At 44.6% G+C, this 23,229-nt stretch overlaps 2 protein-coding genes across 4 annotated transcripts in view; one reads left to right on the forward strand and one right to left on the reverse strand.

The window, feature by feature from the left end:
- The window catches only part of ints15 (integrator complex subunit 15), a 7,189-nt gene extending 3,052 nt beyond the window's left edge, over positions 1 to 4,137 (forward strand). Inside the window, exons 2-9 of one of the 3 annotated variants that reach the window (XM_083521886.1) lie at positions 1,392 to 1,579; positions 1,709 to 1,930; positions 2,268 to 2,433; positions 2,561 to 2,859; positions 2,998 to 3,199; positions 3,289 to 3,328; positions 3,416 to 3,510; positions 3,547 to 4,137. In XM_083521886.1, the coding sequence (XP_083378012.1) occupies positions 1,394 to 1,579; positions 1,709 to 1,930; positions 2,268 to 2,433; positions 2,561 to 2,859; positions 2,998 to 3,199; positions 3,289 to 3,328; positions 3,416 to 3,510; positions 3,547 to 3,656 (1,320 nt within the window). In that variant the 5' untranslated portion in view covers positions 1,392 to 1,393 and the 3' untranslated portion in view covers positions 3,657 to 4,137. Of the gene's footprint in view, positions 1 to 1,368; positions 1,580 to 1,708; positions 1,931 to 2,267; positions 2,434 to 2,560; positions 2,860 to 2,997; positions 3,200 to 3,288; positions 3,329 to 3,415 lie in introns of those variants that run through there. The other 2 variants (XM_083521884.1, XM_083521885.1) reach the window with 2 other exon arrangements.
- On the reverse strand, positions 4,092 to 22,657 carry pmm2 (phosphomannomutase 2). Its single transcript, XM_083521893.1, has 8 exons — positions 22,431 to 22,657; positions 20,556 to 20,667; positions 20,330 to 20,406; positions 20,129 to 20,220; positions 5,542 to 5,641; positions 5,302 to 5,377; positions 5,065 to 5,180; positions 4,092 to 4,907 (listed from the first exon to the last, which is right to left on the reverse strand). The coding sequence occupies exons 1-8, from the start codon at positions 22,503 to 22,505 to the stop codon at positions 4,803 to 4,805; spliced, it is 753 nt and encodes a 250-aa protein (XP_083378019.1). The 5' UTR covers positions 22,506 to 22,657; the 3' UTR covers positions 4,092 to 4,802.
- Between the last annotated feature and the right edge of the window lie 572 nt (positions 22,658 to 23,229).

Genomic DNA, 23,229 nt, shown 5'->3' on the forward strand with positions numbered 1-23,229 from the left:
GTTTATGTACGGTATATTACACCACTCACACTCAGGGTGTGTGTGTGTGTGTGTGTGTGTGTGTGTGTGTGTGTGTGTGTGTGTGTGTGTGTGTGTGTGTAGTGTATATGTTTATGTACGGTATATTACACCACTCACACTCAGGGTGTGTGTGTGTGTGTGTGTGTGTGTGTGTGTGTGTAGTGTAGTGTATATGTTTATGTACGGTATATTACACCACTCACACTCAGGGTGTGTGTGTGTGTGTGTGTGTGTGTGTGTAGTGTAGTGTATATGTTTATGTACGGTATATTACACCACTCACACTCAGGGTGTGTGTGTGTGTGTGTGTGTGTGTGTGTGTGTGTGTGTGTAGTGTATATGTTTATGTACGGTATATTACACCACTCACACTCAGGGTGTGTGTGTGTGTGTGTGTGTGTGTGTGTGTGTGTGTGTGTGTGTGTGTGTGTGTGTAGTGTAGTGTATATGTTTATGTACGGTATATTACACCACTCACACTCAGGGTGTGTGTGTGTGTGTGTGTGTGTGTGTGTAGTGTAGTGTATATGTTTATGTACGGTATATTACACCACTCACACTCAGGGTGTGTGTGTGTGTGTGTGTGTGTGTGTGTGTGTGTAGTGTAGTGTATATGTTTATGTACGGTATATTACACCACTCACACTCAGGGTGTGTGTGTGTGTGTGTGTGTGTGTGTGTGTGTGTGTAGTGTAGTGTATATGTTTATGTACGGTATATTACACCACTCACACTCAGAGTGTGTGTGTGTGTGTGTGTGTGTGTGTGTAGTGTATATGTTTATGTACGGTATATTACACCACTCACACTCAGGGTGTGTGTGTGTGTGTGTGTGTGTGTGTGTGTGTGTGTGTAGTGTATATGTTTATGTACGGTATATTACACCACTCACACTCAGGGTGTGTGTGTGTGTGTGTGTGTGTGTGTGTGTGTGTGTGTGTGTGTGTAGTGTATATGTTTATGTACGGTATATTACACCACTCACACTCAGGGTGTGTGTGTGTGTGTGTGTGTGTGTGTGTGTGTGTAGTGTAGTGTATATGTTTATGTACGGTATATTACACCACTCACACTCAGGGTGTGTGTGTGTGTGTGTGTGTGTGTGTGTGTAGTGTAGTGTATATGTTTATGTACGGTATATTACACCACTCACACTCAGGGTGTGTGTGTGTGTGTGTGTGTGTGTAGTGTAGTGTATATGTTTATGTACGGTATATTACACCACTCACACTCAGGGTGTGTGTGTGTGTGTGTGTGTGTGTGTGTGTGTGTGTGTGTGTGTGTAGTGTAGTGTATATGTTTATGTACGGTATATTACACCACTCACACTCAGGGTGTGTGTGTGTGTGTGTGTGTGTGTGTGCACGCAGATATGAGTGATATCCGTCACGCGCTCTTGAGGAGAGATCCTCTGAGTGCTGCTAAGGAGGTTCTGTACCACCTGGACATTGCGTTGGGAAGCACGCTGCAGGCCGGCCCAGGCCTGGACAAGAACATGGTGGAGCTGGTGGATGAGTTCATATTCCACGTCCCCAAGGAGCGAAACACACAGCGCAAGGTGAGGAGGTGTCAGGAACCTTCAGGAACCCAGGGCTAAGGGGAGCATCTGGACACCTTCTCACTGCCTTTACTCTGTGTGTGTGTGTGTGTGTGTGTGTGTGTGTGTGTGTGTGTGTGTGTGGTTCAGAGGATGAGCTGTGTGCAGGAGCTGCAGCTGCTGGAGATCATGTGCAGTTATTTCCAGGAGCAGAGCAAGGACGCGGTGAGACAGGTGATCTTCTCGGCGCTCTTCAGCCTGCAGGGGAACAAAGCCGACGAGAACCGCATGGCCATGCTGGGAAAACTAGTGTCCATGGCGGTGGCCGTGTGCCGTGTTCCCATCCTGGAGTGTGCTGCCACCTGGCTGCAGGTCGGTGTACAGCACCATCCACCACCAATCAACAGCTGGAGAGCTGAAGGACTCTGGGGGTTTGTTATGAGCAGGAATTTAGGGGGCCAAGCATCAGAAACCTCAAAGACAGCTCCGTTTCCATGGAGATGTTCTAGCTTAAGTGATATTGTGTGTGAGACAAGCTGATTGGCTGGGATGTATAGATGGGAGGGGCTTATGCTCTTTCAGCTGTCAATCACAGCAACATCTGTGTATGTGGAAGAGGGCAGAAAGCACCATGTGTTTTAAGATGAAATTAAACCTGTGTGTGTGTGTGTGTGTGTGTGTGTGTGTGTGTGTGTGTGTGTGTGTGTAGCGTACTCACACTGCGTGGTGTGTGAGGTTGGCGTTGGTGTTGGTGGATGATTACTGCACATTGGTCCCGGGTTCCATCACCACGCTGCAGAACGTCTGCTCCGCCAGCCCTCGCTTCTGCTGTCAGCTCATCACCGCCGTCACCGCCCTGTACGACCTGTCCTCAGGTATACACACACACACACACACACACACACACACACACACACACACACACACACACACACACGGTGCAGGTCTTATTGGTTGGACAGGTTTATAATCGTGTGTGTGTGTGTGTGTGTGTGTGTGTAGATGAGTTAACCCCACCCCACTCTCTGTTGGACATGGTGGTTGGTTGGATCACAGAAGACCCCAGACTGCTCCTCTTGACCTTCATTAACACTCCACTGACCTCCAGTTTGCCCTTGGGGTGTTTGGAGGTCACACCCCTTGTGGGTCTTCTCCGCTGGTGTGTGAAAGCTCCGCTCGCCTCGCAGAGATCTCGCAAACCGGCAAGCGTCACGCAGCTGGAGCAGGAGAACGGCGCCGTGTGCAAGGAGCTCTACTCCAAACTGCACCTGAGCGTTCTTCAGGTGTTCCTCATGCTACAGGTTAGGTTCCTCTGTTCATCTCACTGTTTCTGAGAGTTCTAGCAGCTGTGGAGATCTTCATCATGTAGTGATCAGGTCTTTGTGTATTTAGATGTTCTGCAAACGAATGTGACTGTGTGTGTGTGTGTGTGTTTTTAGGTGCACCTGACTGAGCAGAACCTGCTGGGGCGTCTGGCCGTGCTGCAGGTAGAGTCGGTGGCTGCTCTTGTGGAGGAAGTGAGCGCATTGGTGGAGGAGCTGAACCCTCTCCATGCTGCCAATCAAATCCAGCTGGCTCTGGATAGGCTGGCCCAGGCCCTGCAGGTCGCCATGGCAACAGGAGCGCTGTTGTGTTCCCGAGGTGAGTGGGCGGAGCATGTGTTTGCAGTTGTTTTATACGGTGAAATCGAGACGTTTTTGACGTGTTCACGTTGTTGTTGTTTTCTCCAGAGGATCTCAGAGCTCTATGCTCCAGACTTCCTCATAACAAGTGAGTCCTCACAAAACACACGTCCTCAAAACGCCTCATCCACTGGGGCGCGTAATAAACACGTGTTTTTTCTCTTTACCCCCTCAGTATGTTACAGCTGGTCATGTCCGGCCCGGTGGTTCCTCATGGCGCTCCGTTCCAGCCCAGCGTTTACCCCTACATCCACCCTGCTCGCCCCACCCCCCTCTCCCCTCACCCCGCCCTCTCCCCTCACCCCGCCCTCTCCCCTCACCCCGCCCTCGCCACTCACCACCCACTCACCCCACACTCGCCCCTCCCTCCTCCTCACGCCTTCCACCCCGCCTTCCAGTACCGCCCCATCCGCTAACCTGCCCCTCCCCCACCTGCTGGAGATCAGATCAGATGTTTTTTACTTCACACACGTTCCTAAAGATGAACAGAATTTCTTTTACTGAAACTCTTCATACATGTAAATTTGTTCTCCATGTGAATGTTTCCTTTTCAGAATCATGTTTCCTTCATGTGTGTGTGTGTATCAGATCCAGAGCTGTGAAAGATCTCACTATGAGTTTCATATCAGAATTAGATTTCAGAACCACACGCTATAATTTAGTTTCATTCTGTTTACACAAAATCCATCATGGTCTCTGACGCCGTGTGTGTGTGTGTGTGTGTGTGTGTGTGTGTGTGTTACAGTAGGAGATTGTAGACTCATCATAGAGAACAGAAACAAACAGGAAGTGAACTAAAGCAGAATCTGATCAGCTGCAGATTAAACAATAATAATAATCAGAAAAAAACATGAATTTAATCATCATTTATTCATTTATAATAAAAATAATCAACACGTACAGTAACGACTCTGTTCTTTCACACACACACACACACACACACACACACACACACACACACACACACACACACACTTCTGTCTATATAATGTGATTTATTCTGATTAAATATTGTATTTAATTTATACATTTATTGATGTAATTTCCTTATTTTTTTAATATAACGTGTGTGTGTGAGAGAAAAAGATCACAATCAGCTCCTTTTCACAAATCTGAACAATCTGATGCACAATAATCACAATGAGGAGGAGCAGCATGAAGATGGTGAGGATGTTGAGTAAGGATGATGGCGGTGAGGAAGATGGTAGTAAGGAGGAGGATGATGGTGAGGAAGATGAGAAGACTCAGAATCAGATAATGATGATGTGGGTTGTTCAATAACAGACAGGAATTTCTGAATTTCACATTAAACAGTAGTTGAAGACCTCACCTCCTTATGTGTGTGTGTGTGTGTGTGTGTGTGTGTGTGTGTGTGTGTGTGTGTGTGAGATATAAAGGCCTGGAACAGAGAGCTGAGAGTTTAACATGATTAAAGATGAATATGAGGGGAAACACCAGCACCACAGAGTCTCTACATTTCCAGTAACGAGACACACAGTCACAGAGCTTCAGTGCAGGTCCTTCATACTGCAGGAGAACCTGAGGAGGAACCCAGTGAGGATTCAGCTGAAGAAGAGCTCCTCACAAATCCTCTGCGTGTCCTCAGGGGACGTGACCTCATGGCCGATGGTTCGGGGGTCCGTGTAGATCTCATAATCATTTCCTCCCTGATCAACACACACACACACACACACACTAAACTTATTCATTCCAACACGTTACTGCACACACATTTTATCAGGCTGGAACATCTCCCCCTGGGCGTTCTTCACTCTCTGTGTGTGTGTGTGTGTGTGTGTGTGTGTGTGCGCTTGCCAGACTCACCGGTTTGGTTTTATCTCCAAAGAAATGGATCGTCTTGTACCCATCCTTCTCCACAATACCCAAACAGTAACGTTTATCCCAACCTTCAGGAAACACATCGAAGCTGATCTGTCCTCCTGTAACACACACACACACACACACACACACACACACACACACAATCAATCCAGACGTGAGGATTTCATTATTGATTAATTGAGCAACACCAGTTTAGTGAAGTACAGATGAAGATCTCACCGATGGAGAAAGCCAGTCCTCTCCCCTTGAACTGTTCTTTCAGCACCGCCACGAATTTCTCTCGGATCTTCTCTTTCTGCAGGAGAAACATTTCAGGAGAACCGGATCAGATCCATCTCCACACACTAAGACCTACACACTTGATGCAGAACACGTCAGGAACGTGCACGTGATTATCACTTATACACATATGTATATGTGTGAGCTGTGAGCACGCTGCAGGTGAAGGTCGGTGGTCACCTTGTCCAGCTCATAGAATTCCAGTCGCTCCTGCTGGCTGCAGCTCCGACCCACAGGAGAGACGTTCAGCATCCCGTTACGGAACTCGATGAAGGTTCCTCTGGGAAAGTTTAGAACACGTCACTGCCTCCCTCCCTGTGTTGTGTAGAGTTGTGTAGTGTTGTGAAGAGTTGTGTAGTGTTGTGTAGTGTAAAGTTGTGTAGTGTAGAGTTGTGTGGAGTTGTGTAGTGTGTTGTGAATCTCAGACCTCAATCTGTCAGGTTGGGAAACCAGGTATCCTCAACCCTCATTCTGAACACTGGCATCCCGCAGGGCTGTGTTCTGAGCCCACTGCTCTACTCCCTGTTCACCCACGACTGTGCTCCTCTGTATAACTCCAACATCTTCATCAAGTATGCAGATGACACCATCGTGGTCGGCCAGATTGACAACAATGACGAATCGGCCTACAGGGAAGAGATCCGTAATCTGGCAGCATGGTGTGCCACCAACAACCCTTCCCTCAATGCCACAAAGACCAAAGAGCTCATTGTGGACTTCCGGAAATCCAACAGCGGGAGACATCTACCAGTCAACATCAATGGAACTGAGGTAGAGCGAGTCTCCAGCTTTAAGTTCCTGGGAGTTCACATCTCTGAGGATCTGTCCTGGCAGCAGAACACGTCAGCTCTGGTAAAAAAAAAGCACAACAACGCCTGTACTTCTTGAGAAGTCTCAAGAAATCTCATCTGTCCCCGGGGATTTTAACGAGTTTCTACCGCTGCATCATTGAGAGCATCCTGACCAACTCCATCACCGTATGGTACGGAGGCTCCACTGTGTGTGAACGTAAAGGGTGGTCCAAACCGCCCAATGCAACACTGGCACCCAACTACCTGCCATTGAACACCTTCACCACAGCAGATGTCTGCGCAGAGCTCACAACATCATCAAGGACTCTTCACATCCCAGTCATAAACTGTTTACCCTCCTTCCATCATGATGGAGATCCAGGAACCTACGCACCAGAACCAGCAGGTTCAGGGACAGCTTTTTTCCATCCACCATCACACTACTGAACTCAACACTACACCGCTAAATCACTACAAAACATCCACCATCACCATCACACTACTGAACTCAACACTACACCGCTAAATCACTACAAAACATCCACCATCACCATCACACTACTGAACTCAACACTACACCGCTAAATCACTACAAAACATCCACCATCACCATCACACTACTGAAATCTACACTACACCGCTAAATCACTACAAAACATCCACCATCACCATCACACTACTGAACTCTACACTACACCGCTAATCACTACAAAACATCCACCATCACCATCACACTACTGAACTCAACACTACACCGCTAATCACTACAAAACATCCACCATCACCATCACACTACTGAACTCTACACTACACCGCTAAATCACTATAAAACATCCACCATCACACTACTGAACTCTACACTACACCGCTAATCACTACAAAACATCCACCATCACCATCACACTACTGAACTCTACACTACACCGCTAAATCACTATAAAACATCCACCATCACACTACTGAACTCTACACTACACCGCTAATCACTACAAAACATCCACCATCACCATCACACTACTGAACTCTACACTACACCGCTAAATCACTACAAAACATCCACCATCACACTACTGAACTCTACACTACACCGCTAAATCACTACAAAACATCCACCATCACCATCACACTACTGAACTCAACACTACACCGCTAAATCACTACAAAACATCCACCATCACCATCACACTACTGAAATCTACACTACACCGCTAAATCACTACAAAACATCCACCATCACCATCACACTACTGAACTCTACACTACACCGCTAATCACTACAAAACATCCACCATCACCATCACACTACTGAACTCAACACTACACCGCTAAATCACTACAAAACATTCACCATCACACTACTGAACTCTACACTACACCGCTAAATCACTATAAAACATCCACCATCACACTACTGAACTCTACACTACACCGCTAATCACTACAAAACATCCACCATCACCATCACACTACTGAACTCTACACTACACCGCTAAATCACTACAAAACATCCACCATCACACTACTGAACTCTACACTACACCGCTAAATCACTACAAAACATCCACCATCACCATCACACTACTGAACTCTACACTACACCGCTAATCACTACAAAACATCCACCATCACCATCACACTACTGAACTCTACACTACACCGCTAATCACTACAAAACATCCACCATCACCATCACACTACTGAACTCAACACTACACCGCTAATCACTACAAAACATCCACCATCACCATCACCATCACACTACTGAACTCTACACTACACCGCTAATCACTACAAAACATCCACCATCACCATCACACTACTGAACTCTACACTACACCGCTAATCACTACAAAACATCCACCATCACCATCACACTACTGAACTCAACACTACACCGCTAAATCACTACAAAACATCCACCATCACCATCACACTACTGAACTCAACACTACACCGCTAAATCACTACAAAACATCCACCATCACCATCACACTACTGAAATCTACACTACACCGCTAAATCACTACAAAACATCCACCATCACCATCACACTACTGAACTCTACACTACACCGCTAATCACTACAAAACATCCACCATCACCATCACACTACTGAACTCAACACTACACCGCTAAATCACTACAAAACATCCACCATCACCATCACACTACTGAACTCTACACTACACCGCTAAATCACTACAAAACATCCACCATCACCATCACACTACTGAACTCTACACTACACCGCTAATCACTACAAAACATCCACCATCACCATCACACTACTGAAATCTACACTACACCGCTAAATCACTATAAAACATCCACCATCACCATCACACTACTGAACTCTACACTACACCGCTAAATCACTACAAAACATCCACCATCACCATGACACTACTGAACTCAACACTACACCGCTAATCACTACAAAACATCCACCATCACCATCACACTACTGAACTCTACACCACACCGCTAATCACTACAAAACATCCACCATCACCATCACACTACTGAACTCTACACTACACCGCTAATCACTACAAAACATCCACCATCACCATCACACTACTGAACTCTACACTACACCGCTAAATCACTATAAAACATCCACCATCACACTACTGAACTCTACACTACACCGCTAATCACTACAAAACATCCACCATCACCATCACACTACTGAACTCTACACTACACCGCTAATCACTACAAAACATCCACCATCACCATCACACTACTGAACTCTACACTACACCGCTAAATCACTACAAAACATCCACCATCACCATCACACTACTGAACTCTACACTACACCGCTAATCACTACAAAACATCCACCATCACCATCACACTACTGAACTCTACACTACACCGCTAATCACTACAAAACATCCACCATCACCATCACACTACTGAACTCTACACTACACCGCTAATCACTACAAAACATCCACCATCACCATCACACTACTGAACTCAACACTACACCGCTAAATCACTACAAAACATCCACCATCACCATCACACTACTGAACTCTACACCACACCGCTAATCACTACAAAACATCCACCATCACCATCACACTACTGAACTCTACACTACACCGCTAATCACTACAAAACATCCACCATCACCATCACACTACTGAACTCTACACTACACCGCTAAATCACTATAAAACATCCACCATCACACTACTGAACTCTACACTACACCGCTAATCACTACAAAACATCCACCATCACCATCACACTACTGAACTCTACACTACACCGCTAATCACTACAAAACATCCACCATCACCATCACACTACTGAACTCTACACTACACCGCTAAATCACTACAAAACATCCACCATCACCATCACACTACTGAACTCTACACTACACCGCTAATCACTACAAAACATCCACCATCACCATCACACTACTGAACTCTACACTACACCGCTAATCACTACAAAACATCCACCATCACCATCACACTACTGAACTCAACACTACACCGCTAAATCACTACAAAACATCCACCATCACCATCACACTACTGAACTCTACACTACACCGCTAAATCACTACAAAACATCCACCATCACCATCACACTACTGAACTCTACACTACACCGCTAATCACTACAAAACATCCACCATCACCATCACACTACTGAAATCTACACTACACCGCTAAATCACTATAAAACATCCACCATCACCATCACACTACTGAACTCTACACTACACCGCTAAATCACTACAAAACATCCACCATCACCATGACACTACTGAACTCAACACTACACCGCTAATCACTACAAAACATCCACCATCACCATCACACTACTGAACTCTACACCACACCGCTAATCACTACAAAACATCCACCATCACCATCACACTACTGGACTCTACACTACACCGCTAATCACTACAAAACATCCACCATCACCATCACACTACTGAACTCTACACTACACCGCTAAATCACTATAAAACATCCACCATCACACTACTGAACTCTACACTACACCGCTAATCACTACAAAACATCCACCATCACCATCACACTACTGAACTCTACACTACACCGCTAATCACTACAAAACATCCACCATCACCATCACACTACTGAACTCTACACTACACCGCTAATCACTACAAAACATCCACCATCACCATCACACTACTGAACTCTACACTACACCGCTAATCACTACAAAACATCCACCATCACCATCACACTACTGAACTCAACACTACACCGCTAAATCACTACAAAACATCCACCATCACCATCACACTACTGAACTCAACACTACACCGCTAATCACTACAAAACATCCACCATCACCATCACACTACTGAACTCTACACTACACCGCTAAATCACTACAAAACATCCACCATCACCATCACACTACTGAACTCTACACTACACCGCTAAATCACTATAAAACATCCACCATCACACTACTGAACTCTACACTACACTACACCGCTAATCACTACAAAACATCCACCATCACCATCACACTACTGAACTCTACACTACACCGCTAAATCACTACAAAACATCCACCATCACCATCACACTACTGAACTCTACACTACACCGCTAAATCACTACAAAACATCCACCATCACCATCACACTACTGAACTCTACACTACACCGCTAATCACTACAAAACATCCACCATCACCATCACACTACTGAACTCAACACTACACCGCTAATCACTACAAAACATTCACCATCACCATCACACTACTGAACTCTACACTACACCACTAATCACTACAAAACATCCACCATCACCATCACACTACTGAACTCTACACTACACCGCTAATGACTACATAACATCCACCATCACCATCACACTACTGAACTCAACACTACACCGCTAAATCACTACAAAACATCCACCATCACCATCACACTACTGAACTCAACACTACACCGCTAAATCACTACAAAACATCCACCATCACCATCACACTACTGAAATCTACACTACACCGCTAAATCACTACAAAACATCCACCATCACCATCACACTACTGAACTCTACACTACACCGCTAATCACTACAAAACATCCACCATCACCATCACACTACTGAACTCAACACTACACCGCTAAATCACTACAAAACATCCACCATCACCATCACACTACTGAACTCTACACTACACCGCTAAATCACTACAAAACATCCACCATCACCATCACACTACTGAACTCTACACTACACCGCTAATCACTACAAAACATCCACCATCACCATCACACTACTGAAATCTACACTACACCGCTAAATCACTATAAAACATCCACCATCACCATCACACTACTGAACTCTACACTACACCGCTAAATCACTACAAAACATCCACCATCACCATGACACTACTGAACTCAACACTACACCGCTAATCACTACAAAACATCCACCATCACCATCACACTACTGAACTCTACACCACACCGCTAATCACTACAAAACATCCACCATCACCATCACACTACTGAACTCTACACTACACCGCTAATCACTACAAAACATCCACCATCACCATCACACTACTGAACTCTACACTATACCGCTAAATCACTATAAAACATCCACCATCACACTACTGAACTCTACACTACACCGCTAATCACTACAAAACATCCACCATCACCATCACACTACTGAACTCTACACTACACCGCTAATCACTACAAAACATCCACCATCACCATCACACTACTGAACTCTACACTACACCGCTAATCACTACAAAACATCCACCATCACCATCACACTACTGAACTCAACACTACACCGCTAAATCACTACAAAACATCCACCATCACCATCACACTACTGAACTCAACACTACACCGCTAAATCACTACAAAACATCCACCATCACCATCACACTACTGAACTCAACACTACACCGCTAATCACTACAAAACATCCACCATCACCATCACACTACTGAACTCTACACTACACCGCTAAATCACTACAAAACATCCACCATCACCATCACACTACTGAACTCTACACTACACCGCTAAATCACTATAAAACATCCACCATCACACTACTGAACTCTACACTACACTACACCGCTAATCACTACAAAACATCCACCATCACCATCACACTACTGAACTCTACACTACACCGCTAAATCACTACAAAACATCCACCATCACCATCACACTACTGAACTCTACACTACACCGCTAAATCACTACAAAACATCCACCATCACCATCACACTACTGAACTCTACACTACACCGCTAATCACTACAAAACATCCACCATCACCATCACACTACTGAACTCAACACTACACCGCTAATCACTACAAAACATCCACCATCACCATCACACTACTGAACTCTACACTACACCACTAATCACTACAAAACATCCACCATCACCATCACACTACTGAACTCTACACTACACCGCTAATGACTACATAACATCCACCATCACCATCACACTACTGAACTCAACACTACACCGCTAAATCACTACAAAACATCCACCATCACCATCACACTACTGAACTTAACACTACACCGCTAAATCACTACAAAACATCCACCATCACCATCACACTACTGAACTCTACACTACACCGCTAATCACTACAAAACATCCACCATCACCATCACACTACTGAACTCAACACTACACCGCTAAATCACTACAAAACATCCACCATCACCATCACACTACTGAACTCAACACTACACCGCTAAATCACTACAAAACATCCACCATCACCATCACACTACTGAACTCTACACTACACCGCTAAATCACTACAAAACATCCACCATCACCATCACACTACTGAACTCTACACTACACCGCTAATCACTACAAAACATCCACCATCACCATCACACTACTGAACTCTACACTACACCGCTAATCACTACAAAACATCCACCATCACCATCACACTACTGAACTCAACACTACACCGCTAAATCACTACAAAACATCCACCATCACACTACTGAACTCTACACTACACCGCTAAATCACTATAAAACATCCACCATCACACTACTGAACTCGACACTACACCGCTAATCACTACAAAACATCCACCATCACCATCACACTACTAAACTCTACACTACACCGCTAAATCACTACAAAACATCCACCATCACCATCACACTACTGAACTCTACACTACACCGCTAATCACTACAAAACATCCACCATCACCATCACACTACTGAACTCAACACTACACCGCTAATCACTACAAAACATCCACCATCACCATCACACTACTGAACTCTACACTACACCGCTAATCACTACAAAACATCCACCATCACCATCACACTACTGAACTCTACACTACACCGCTAATCACTACAAAACATCCACCATCACCATCACACTACTGAACTCAACACTACACCGCTAAATCACTACAAAACATCCACCATCACCATCACACTACTGAACTCTACACTACACCGCTAATCACTACAAAACATCCACCATCACCATCACACTACTGAACTCAACACTACACCGCTAAATCACTACAAAACATCCACCATCACCATCACACTACTGAACTCTACACTACACCGCTAATCACTACAAAACATCCACCATCACCATCACACTACTGAACTCAACACTACACCGCTAAATCACTACAAAACATCCACCATCACCATCACACTACTGAACTCTACACTACACCGCTAATCACTACAAAACATCCACCATCACCATCACACTACTGAACTCTACACTACACCGCTAAATCACTACAAAACATCCACCATCACCATCACACTACTGAACTCTACACTACACCGCTAATCACTACAAAACATCCACCATCACACTACTGAACTCTACACTACACCGCTAATCACTACAAAACATCCACCATCACCATCACACTACTGAACTCTACACTACACCGCTAAATAACTACAAAACATCCACCATCACCATCACACTACTGAACTCTACACTACACCGCTAAATCACTACAAAACATCCACCATCACCATCACACTACTGAACTCTACACTACACCGCTAATCACTACAAAACATCCACCATCACACTACTGAACTCTACACTACACCGCTAATCACTATAAAACATCCACCATCACCATCACACTACTGAACTCTACACTACACCACTAATCACTACAAAACATCCACCATCACCATCACACTACTGAACTCAACACTACACCGCTAATCACTACAAAACATCCACCATCACCATCACACTACTGAACTCAACACTACACCGCTAAATCACTACAAAACATCCACCATCACCATCACACTACTGAACTCTACACTACACCGCTAATCACTACAAAACATCCACCATCACCATCACACTACTGAACTCTACACTACACCGCTAAATCACTACAAAACATCCACCATCACCATCACACTACTGAACTCTACACTACACCGCTAAATCACTACAAAACATCCACCATCACCATCACACTACTGAACTCTACACTACACCGCTAAATCGCTACAAAACATCCACCATCACCATCACACTACTGAACTCAACACTACACCGCTAAATCTCTACAAAACATCCACCATCACCATCACACTACTGAACTCTACACTACACCGCTAAATCACTATAAAACATCCACCATCACACTACTGAACTCGACACTACACCGCTAATCACTACAAAACATCCACCATCACCATCACACTACTGAACTCTACACTACACCGCTAAATCACTACAAAACATCCACCATCACCATCACACTACTGAACTCTACTCTACACCGCTAATCACTACAAAACATCCACCATCACCATCACACTACTGAACTCAACACTACACCGCTAATCACTACAAAACATCCACCATCACCATCACACTACTGAACTCTACACTACACCGCTAATCACTACAAAACATCCACCATCACCATCACACTACTGAACTCTACACTACACCGCTAATCACTACAAAACATCCACCATCACCATCACACTACTGAACTCAACACTACACCGCTAATCACTACAAAACATCCACCATCACCATCACACTACTGAACTCAACACTACACCGCTAATCACTACAAAACATCCACCATCACCATCACACTACTGAACTCTACACTACACCGCTAAATCACTACAAAACATCCACCATCACCATCACACTACTGAACTCTACACTACACCGCTAATCACTACAAAACATCCACCATCACCATCACACTACTGAACTCTACACTACACCGCTAATCACTACAAAACTTCCACCATCACCATCAAACTACTGAACTCTACACTACACCGCTAATCACTACAAAACATCCACCATCACCATCACACTACTGAACTCTACACTACACCGCTAAATCACTACAAAACATCCACCATCACCATCACACTACTGAACTCTACACTACACCGCTAAATCACTACAAAACATCCACCATCACCATCACACTACTGAACTCTACACTACACCGCTAAATCACTACAAAACATCCACCATCACCATCACACTACTGAACTCTACACCACACCGCTAATCACTACAAAACATCCAACATCACCATCACACTACTGAACTCAACACTACACCGCTAAATCACTACAAAACATCCACCATCACCATCACACTACTGAACTCTACACTACACCGCTAATCACTACAAAACATCCACCATCACCATCACACTACTGAACTCTACACTACACCGCTAATCACTACAAAACATCCACCATCACCATCACACTACTGAACTCTACACTACACCGCTAAATCACTACAAAACATCCACCATCACCATCACACTACTGAACTCTACACTACACCGCTAAATCACTACAAAACATCCACCATCACCATCACACTACTGAACTCTACACTACACCGCTAAATCACTACAAAACATCCACCATCACCATCACACTACTGAACTCTACACTACACCGCTAAATCACTACAAAACATCCACCATCACCATCACACTACTGAACTCTACACTACACCGCTAATCACTACAAAACATCCAACATCACCATCACACTACTGAACTCAACACTACACCGCTAAATCACTACAAAACATCCACCATCACCATCACACTACTGAACTCTACACTACACCGCTAATCACTACAAAACATCCACCATCACCATCACACTACTGAACTCTACACTACACCGCTAAATCACTATAAAACATCCACCATCACACTACTGAACTCGACACTACACCGCTAATCACTACAAAACATCCACCATCACCATCACACTACTGAACTCTACACTACACCGCTAATCACTACAAAACATCCACCATCACACTACTGAACTCTACACTACACCGCTAAATCACTACAAAACAAACACAAACAAAAGGCTGTATATAACCTCTGTACTATACATGTACATACTACATATTATATCTTTCACTCCTCAGTACATCTGCACTTTTATATCTGTATGTATCTTTATATCATTACTGTACATTCTGCCCAACATTTCACATTCATTTATGTGTATATAATGTATTTTTATTTTTATATATAGTAGACTGTTTATTCAGCTTGCTACTCCTTAATGCCATAATCTTGTGATCTGTAACCTTTCATTTCTGCACATTTTTCTTAATTACTGTACACCTCTATATTTATTCACTGTACTTCTGAATGTCCACACGTCTCTGCACTGTTATAGCCTCTATATTTATTCACTGTACTTCTGAATGTCCACACGTCTCTGCACTGTTATAGCCTCTATATTTATTCACTGTACTTCTGAATGTCCACACGTCTCTGCACTGTTATAGCCTCTATATTTATTCAATGTACTTCTGAATGTCCACACGTCTCTGCACTGTTATAGCCTCTATATTTATTCACTGTACTTCTGAATGTCCACACGTCTCTGCACTGTTATAGCCTCTATATTTATTCACTGTACTTCTGAATGTCCACACGTCTCTGCACTGTTATAGCCTCTATATTTATTCACTGTACTTCTGAATGTCCACACGTCTCTGCACTGTTATAGCCTCTATATTTATTCACTGTACTTCTGAATGTCCACACGTCTCTGCACTGTTATAGCCTCTATATTTATTCACTGTACTTCTGAATGTCCACACGTCTCTGCACTGTTATAGCCTCTATATTTATTCACTGTACTTCTGAATGTCCACACGTCTCTGCACTGTTATAGCCTCTATATTTATTCACTGTACTTCTGAATGCCCACACGTCTCTGCACTGTTATAGCCTCTATATTTATTCACTGTACTTCTGAATGTCCACACGTCTCTGCACTGTTATAGCCTCTATATTTATTCACTGTACTTCTGAATGTCCACACGTCTCTGCACTGTTATAGCCTCTATATTTATTCACTGTACTTCTGAATGTCCACACGTCTCTGCACTGTTATAGCCTCTATATTTATTCACTGTACTTCTGAATGTCCACACGTCTCTGCACTGTTATAGCCTCTATATTTATTCACTGTACTTCTGAATGTCCACACGTCTCTGCACTGTTATAGCCTCTATATTTATTCACTGTACTTCTGAATGTCCACACATCTCTGCACTGTTATAGCCTTTATATTTATTCACTGTACTTCTGAATGTCCACACGTCTCTGCACTGTTATAGCCTCTATATTTATTCACTGTACTTCTGAATGTCCACACGTCTCTGCACTGTTATAGCCTCTATATTTATTCACTGTACTTCTGAATGTCCACACGTCTCTGCACTGTTATAGCCTCTATATTTATTCACTGTACTTCTGAATGTCCACACGTCTCTGCACTGTTATAGCCTTTATATTTATTCACTGTACTTCTGAATGTCCACACGTCTCTGCACTGTTATAGCCTCTATATTTATTCACTGTACTTCTGAATGTCCACACGTCTCTGCACTGTTATAGCCTCTATATTTATTCACTGTACTTCTGAATGTCCACACGTCTCTGCACTGTTATAGCCTCTATATTTTTTCACTGTACTTCTGAATGTCCACACGTCTCTGCACTGTTATAGCCTCTATATTTATTCACTGTACTTCTGAATGTCCACACGTCTCTGCACTGTTATAGCCTCTATATTTTTTCACTGTACTTCTGAATGTCCACACGTCTCTGCACTGTTATAGCCTCTATATTTATTCACTGTACTTCTGAATGTCCACACGTCTCTGCACTGTTATAGCCTCTATATTTATTCACTGTACTTCTGAATGTCCACACGTCTCTGCACTGTTATAGCCTCTATATTTATTCACTGTACTTCTGAATGTCCACACGTCTCTGCACTGTTATAGCCTCTATATTTATTCACTGTACTTCTGAATGTCCACACGTCTCTGCACTGTTATAGCCTCTATATTTATTCACTGTACTTCTGAATGTCCACACGTCTCTGCACTGTTATAGCCTCTATATTTATTCACTGTACTTCTGAATGTCCACACGTCTCTGCACTGTTATAGCCTCTATATTTATTCACTGTACTTCTGAATGTCCACACGTCTCTGCACTGTTATAGCCTTTATATTTATTCACTGTACTTCTGAATGTCCACACGTCTCTGCACTGTTATAGCCTCTATATTTATTCACTGTACTTCTGAATGTCCACACGTCTCTGCACTGTTATAGCCTCTATATTTATTCACTGTACTTCTGAATGTCCACACGTCTCTGCACTGTTATAGCCTCTATATTTATTCACTGTACTTCTGAATGTCCACACGTCTCTGCACTGTTATAGCCTTTATATTTATTCACTGTACTTCTGAATGTCCACACGTCTCTGCACTGTTATAGCCTCTATATTTATTCACTGTACTTCTGAATGTCCACACGTCTCTGCACTGTTATAGCCTCTATATTTATTCACTGTACTTCTGAATGTCCACACGTCTCTGCACTGTTATAGCCTCTATATTTTTTCACTGTACTTCTGAATGTCCACACGTCTCTGCACTGTTATAGCCTCTATATTTATTCACTGTACTTCTGAATGTCCACACGTCTCTGCACTGTTATAGCCTCTATATTTTTTCACTGTACTTCTGAATGTCCACACGTCTCTGCACTGTTATAGCCTCTATATTTATTCACTGTACTTCTGAATGTCCACACGTCTCTGCACTGTTATAGCCTCTATATTTATTCACTGTACTTCTGAATGTCCACACGTCTCTGCACTGTTATAGCCTCTATATTTATTCACTGTACTTCTGAATGTCCACACGTCTCTGCACTGTTATAGCCTTTATATTTATTATACTCTCATATATACCACCTGCTGTAAATATGCTACATGTTTATCTGCACTTCTGCACGACTGCTACATTTTGCACTTCTGGTTGATGCCAAACTGCATTTTGTTGCTGTACCTGTACAATGAAATGACAATAAAGTATCTATCTATCTATTGTGTAGAGTTGTGTAGGGTAGAGTTGTGTAGTGTAGAGTTGTGTAGTGTAGAGTGGAGTTGTGTAGTGTAGAGTTGTGTAGTGTAGAGTTGTGTAGTGTAGTGTAGAGTTGTGTAGTGTAGTGTAGAGTTGTGTAGTGTTGTGAAGAGTTGTGTAGTGTTGTGAAGAGTTGTGTAGTGTAGAGTTGTGTAGTGTTGTGAAGAGTTGTGTAGTGTTGTGAAGAGTTGTGTAGAGTTGTGAAGATTTGTGTAGTGTAAAGTTGTGTTGTGTAGAGTTTTCTAGTGTTGTGAAGAGTTGTGTAGTGTAGAGTTGTGAAGAGTTGTGTAGTGTAGAGTTGTGTTGTGAAGAGTTGTGTAGTGTTGTGAAGAGTTGTGAAGAGTTGTGTAGTGTAGAGTTGTGTTGTGTAGAGTTTTCTAGTGTTGTGAAGAGTTGTGTAGTGTTGTGTAGTGAAGCTCTCTCACCTTTTTTTGGGCAGTTTGATCTTGGCCATATAATCCAAACAGAAGTTGATGAAATCCTGTAAAACCGCCTCACCGAGATACGCCTGAATACTCTAATCTCTCACACACACACACACACACACACACACACACACACACACATTACATCTACAACACAGGGTGTGTGTGTGTGTGTGTGTGTGTGTGTGTGTGTGTGTGTACCTGTACAGAATGGAGCTCCCCATATCTGTAGGCCACCAAACCGTTCTCAGCGAAAACATAATCCACTCGTTTAATTACTGCGCACACACACACACACACACACACACACACACACGTTATCCAGGTGTTTATGGTCATGTGGGAATAACATGTCTTATTAATACTATTTAAGGAATGAATGAATATTAATAAAGGAATAAGTCAAGGGTCAGGATGAAGGTCTCACCATCGTCTCCCAACTGCTCCTTAATCTTATTCAGATCTGAACCTCCAACCACTCCGACCCGAACCTTCTGTCCCAGCTTCCTCACGAACTCCTGCATGTGTGGAGTGACTCTCTGACACACACACACACACACACACACAATAAGATCACTAGAGACACACGCGTGCACTGTAGAGTGAACTAAAGTGAACACAGTCGTGTGAGAGAGTGTCAGGGTGCGTTCACTATCACTGTACATTTACAGCTGTGTTTCATCAGGATCAATAGAGTAATCAATAATCTGACCATCATAATGTATGAACGCCATGGAGCATACATTAAATCAGGTGTGTGTATGTGTGTGTGTGTGTGTGTGTGTGTGTGTGTGTGTGTGGGGGGTGTTGGTGGGTGTGCGTGGGTGTTGGTGTGTGTGTGTGTGTGGGGGGGTGTGGGGTGTGGGGGGGGGGGGGTGGATGTGTGTGTGTGTGTGTGTGTGTGTGTGTGTGTGGGTGGGTGTGTGTGTGTGTGTGTGTGCGTGGGTGGGTGGGTGTGCGTGTGTGCGTTGGTGGGTGTGCGTGTGTGGGTGTGCGTGTGTGCGTGGGTGGGTGTGCGTGTGTGTGTGCGTGTGTGCGTGGGTGGGTGTGCGTGTGTGTGTGCGTGTGTGCGTGGGTGGGTGTGTGTGTGTGTGCGTGTGTGCGTGGGTGGGTGTGTGTGTGTGTGTGTGTGTGTGCGTGTGCGTGGGTGGGTGTGTGTGCGTGTGTGTGCGTGGGTGGGTGGGTGTGTGTGCGTGTGCGTGTGTGCGTGGGTGGGTGTGGGTGTGTGTGTGTGTGCGCGTGGGTGTGTGTGTGTGGGTGCGTGGGTGGGTGTGTGTGGGTGTGTGCGTGGGTGGGTGTGTGTGGGTGTGCGTGGGTGGGTGTTGGTGGGTGTGCGTGGGTGTTGGTGTGTGTGTGTGTGTGGGGTGTGTGGGGGGGGTGGATGTGTGTGTGTGTGTGGGGGGGGGGGGGTGTGGGGGGGGATGTGTGTGTGTGTGTGTGTGTGTGGGTGGGTGTGTGTGTGTGTGTGTGTGCGTGGGTGGGTGTGCGTGTGCGTGTGTGCGTGGGTGGGTGTGCGTGTGTGCGTGGGTGGGTGTGCGTGTGTGCGTGGGTGGGTGTGCGTGTGTGTGTGCGTGGGTGGGTGTGTGTGGGTGTGCGTGGGTGGGTGTTGGTGGGTGTGCGTGGGTGTTGGTGTGTGTGTGTGTGTGGGGGGGTGTGGGGTGTGTGGGGGGGGTGGATGTGTGTGTGTGTGTGTGGGGGGGTGGGGTGTGGGGGGGGATGTGTGTGTGTGTGTGTGTGGGTGGGTGTGCGTGTGTGCGTGGGTGGGTGTGCGTGTGTGTGTGCGTGGGTGGGTGTGTGTGTGTGTGCGTGTGTGCGTGGGTGGGTGTGTGTGTGTGTGTGCGTGTGTGTGCGTGGGTGGGTGTGTGTGCGTGTGTGTGCGTGGGTGGGTGGGTGTGTGTGCGTGTGCGTGTGTGCGTGGGTGGGTGTGGGTGTGTGTGTGTGTGTGTGTGTGTGTGCGCGTGGGTGTGTGTGTGTGGGTGCGTGGGTGGGTGTGTGTGGGTGTGTGCGTGGGTGGGTGTGTGTGGGTGTGCGTGTGTGCGTGGGTGGGTGTGTGTGGGTGTGGGTGTGCGTGTGTGTGTGTGTGTACGCATCCCGGGGTACATGCCATTCATTCATTTAGTCAGTGTAATAAGTGCACTATAGAAGAGAGCGGAATCTCTCACAGTACATTAATAACCTGCACCAGGTGAGGAGTAACAGTTCACACACACTTTATTACCTTTAATATAATAAATGGAGTTAATGTAACTCGCGCTCGTGCTGCGGTTAGCCTGGTGGCTAACGCTGTTAAACAAACACTGACCTGTCGAGCTCCTGTTAAAGTTCCGTCCACATCAAACAGACAGAGTGTCTCTGTGTCCACTCCTGATGACGACATGTCCCTTTAAACCTCCTGTAAACTGGATCAGAACTTATTATAGTTATAAATCCGAGCCGGATCCGGGACAGGAGGAAGTGAGGAAGGAACCGACACGTCCACTGTAACTCACCGAGAGTGAGCGAGTCCTGAATCAGCAGCTGCTCCCTACACTACTGCACTACATACTGCACTTCCGCTACGTCACCTAGTGCACTACGTTTTAAACAGGGATTGGTTTAGGACACAGCTCAGAACCCGGAAGCTGCCGTGCAGAGTTTATGTCCAGGATGGAATGAGTTTCATGCTCATTTATTCATGTTTTCATGTCAAACCCCCACATGTATACATCAACATTAGATTATATATGTTTTATTTATATTTAATGATTACCTTTAAACCTAAAATGTGTTTAATTGAATTAGTCACACTTTGTTATAAATGGAGATTTCAGTGATTATAAAAGAAAGAAATGTCAGATATCATCAAATAATCTTCAAAAAACAAACACGTGTCAAGAATAAACCATAATAACGTGATGTGCTGTTCTAGCACAACACCCATTCCAGGGTGGTATGATGCCACACGTCTACTGCCCCAGGGGTTATTATTCTGACACTCCCAGGGCTTTTCTTTCTCTTACACTTCTTATATAGTCTGTCAGCCCCCAGACCAGACTGTCTGTCTGGAGATCTGTGAGACTGCAGACTCGTTCCACATGTTACTACACCATCCTGAGTTATCA

Source organism: Silurus aristotelis (assembly GCF_946808225.1).
Source record: "Silurus aristotelis genome assembly, chromosome: 20".
NCBI classification, from domain to species: Eukaryota; Metazoa; Chordata; class Actinopteri; order Siluriformes; family Siluridae; genus Silurus; species Silurus aristotelis.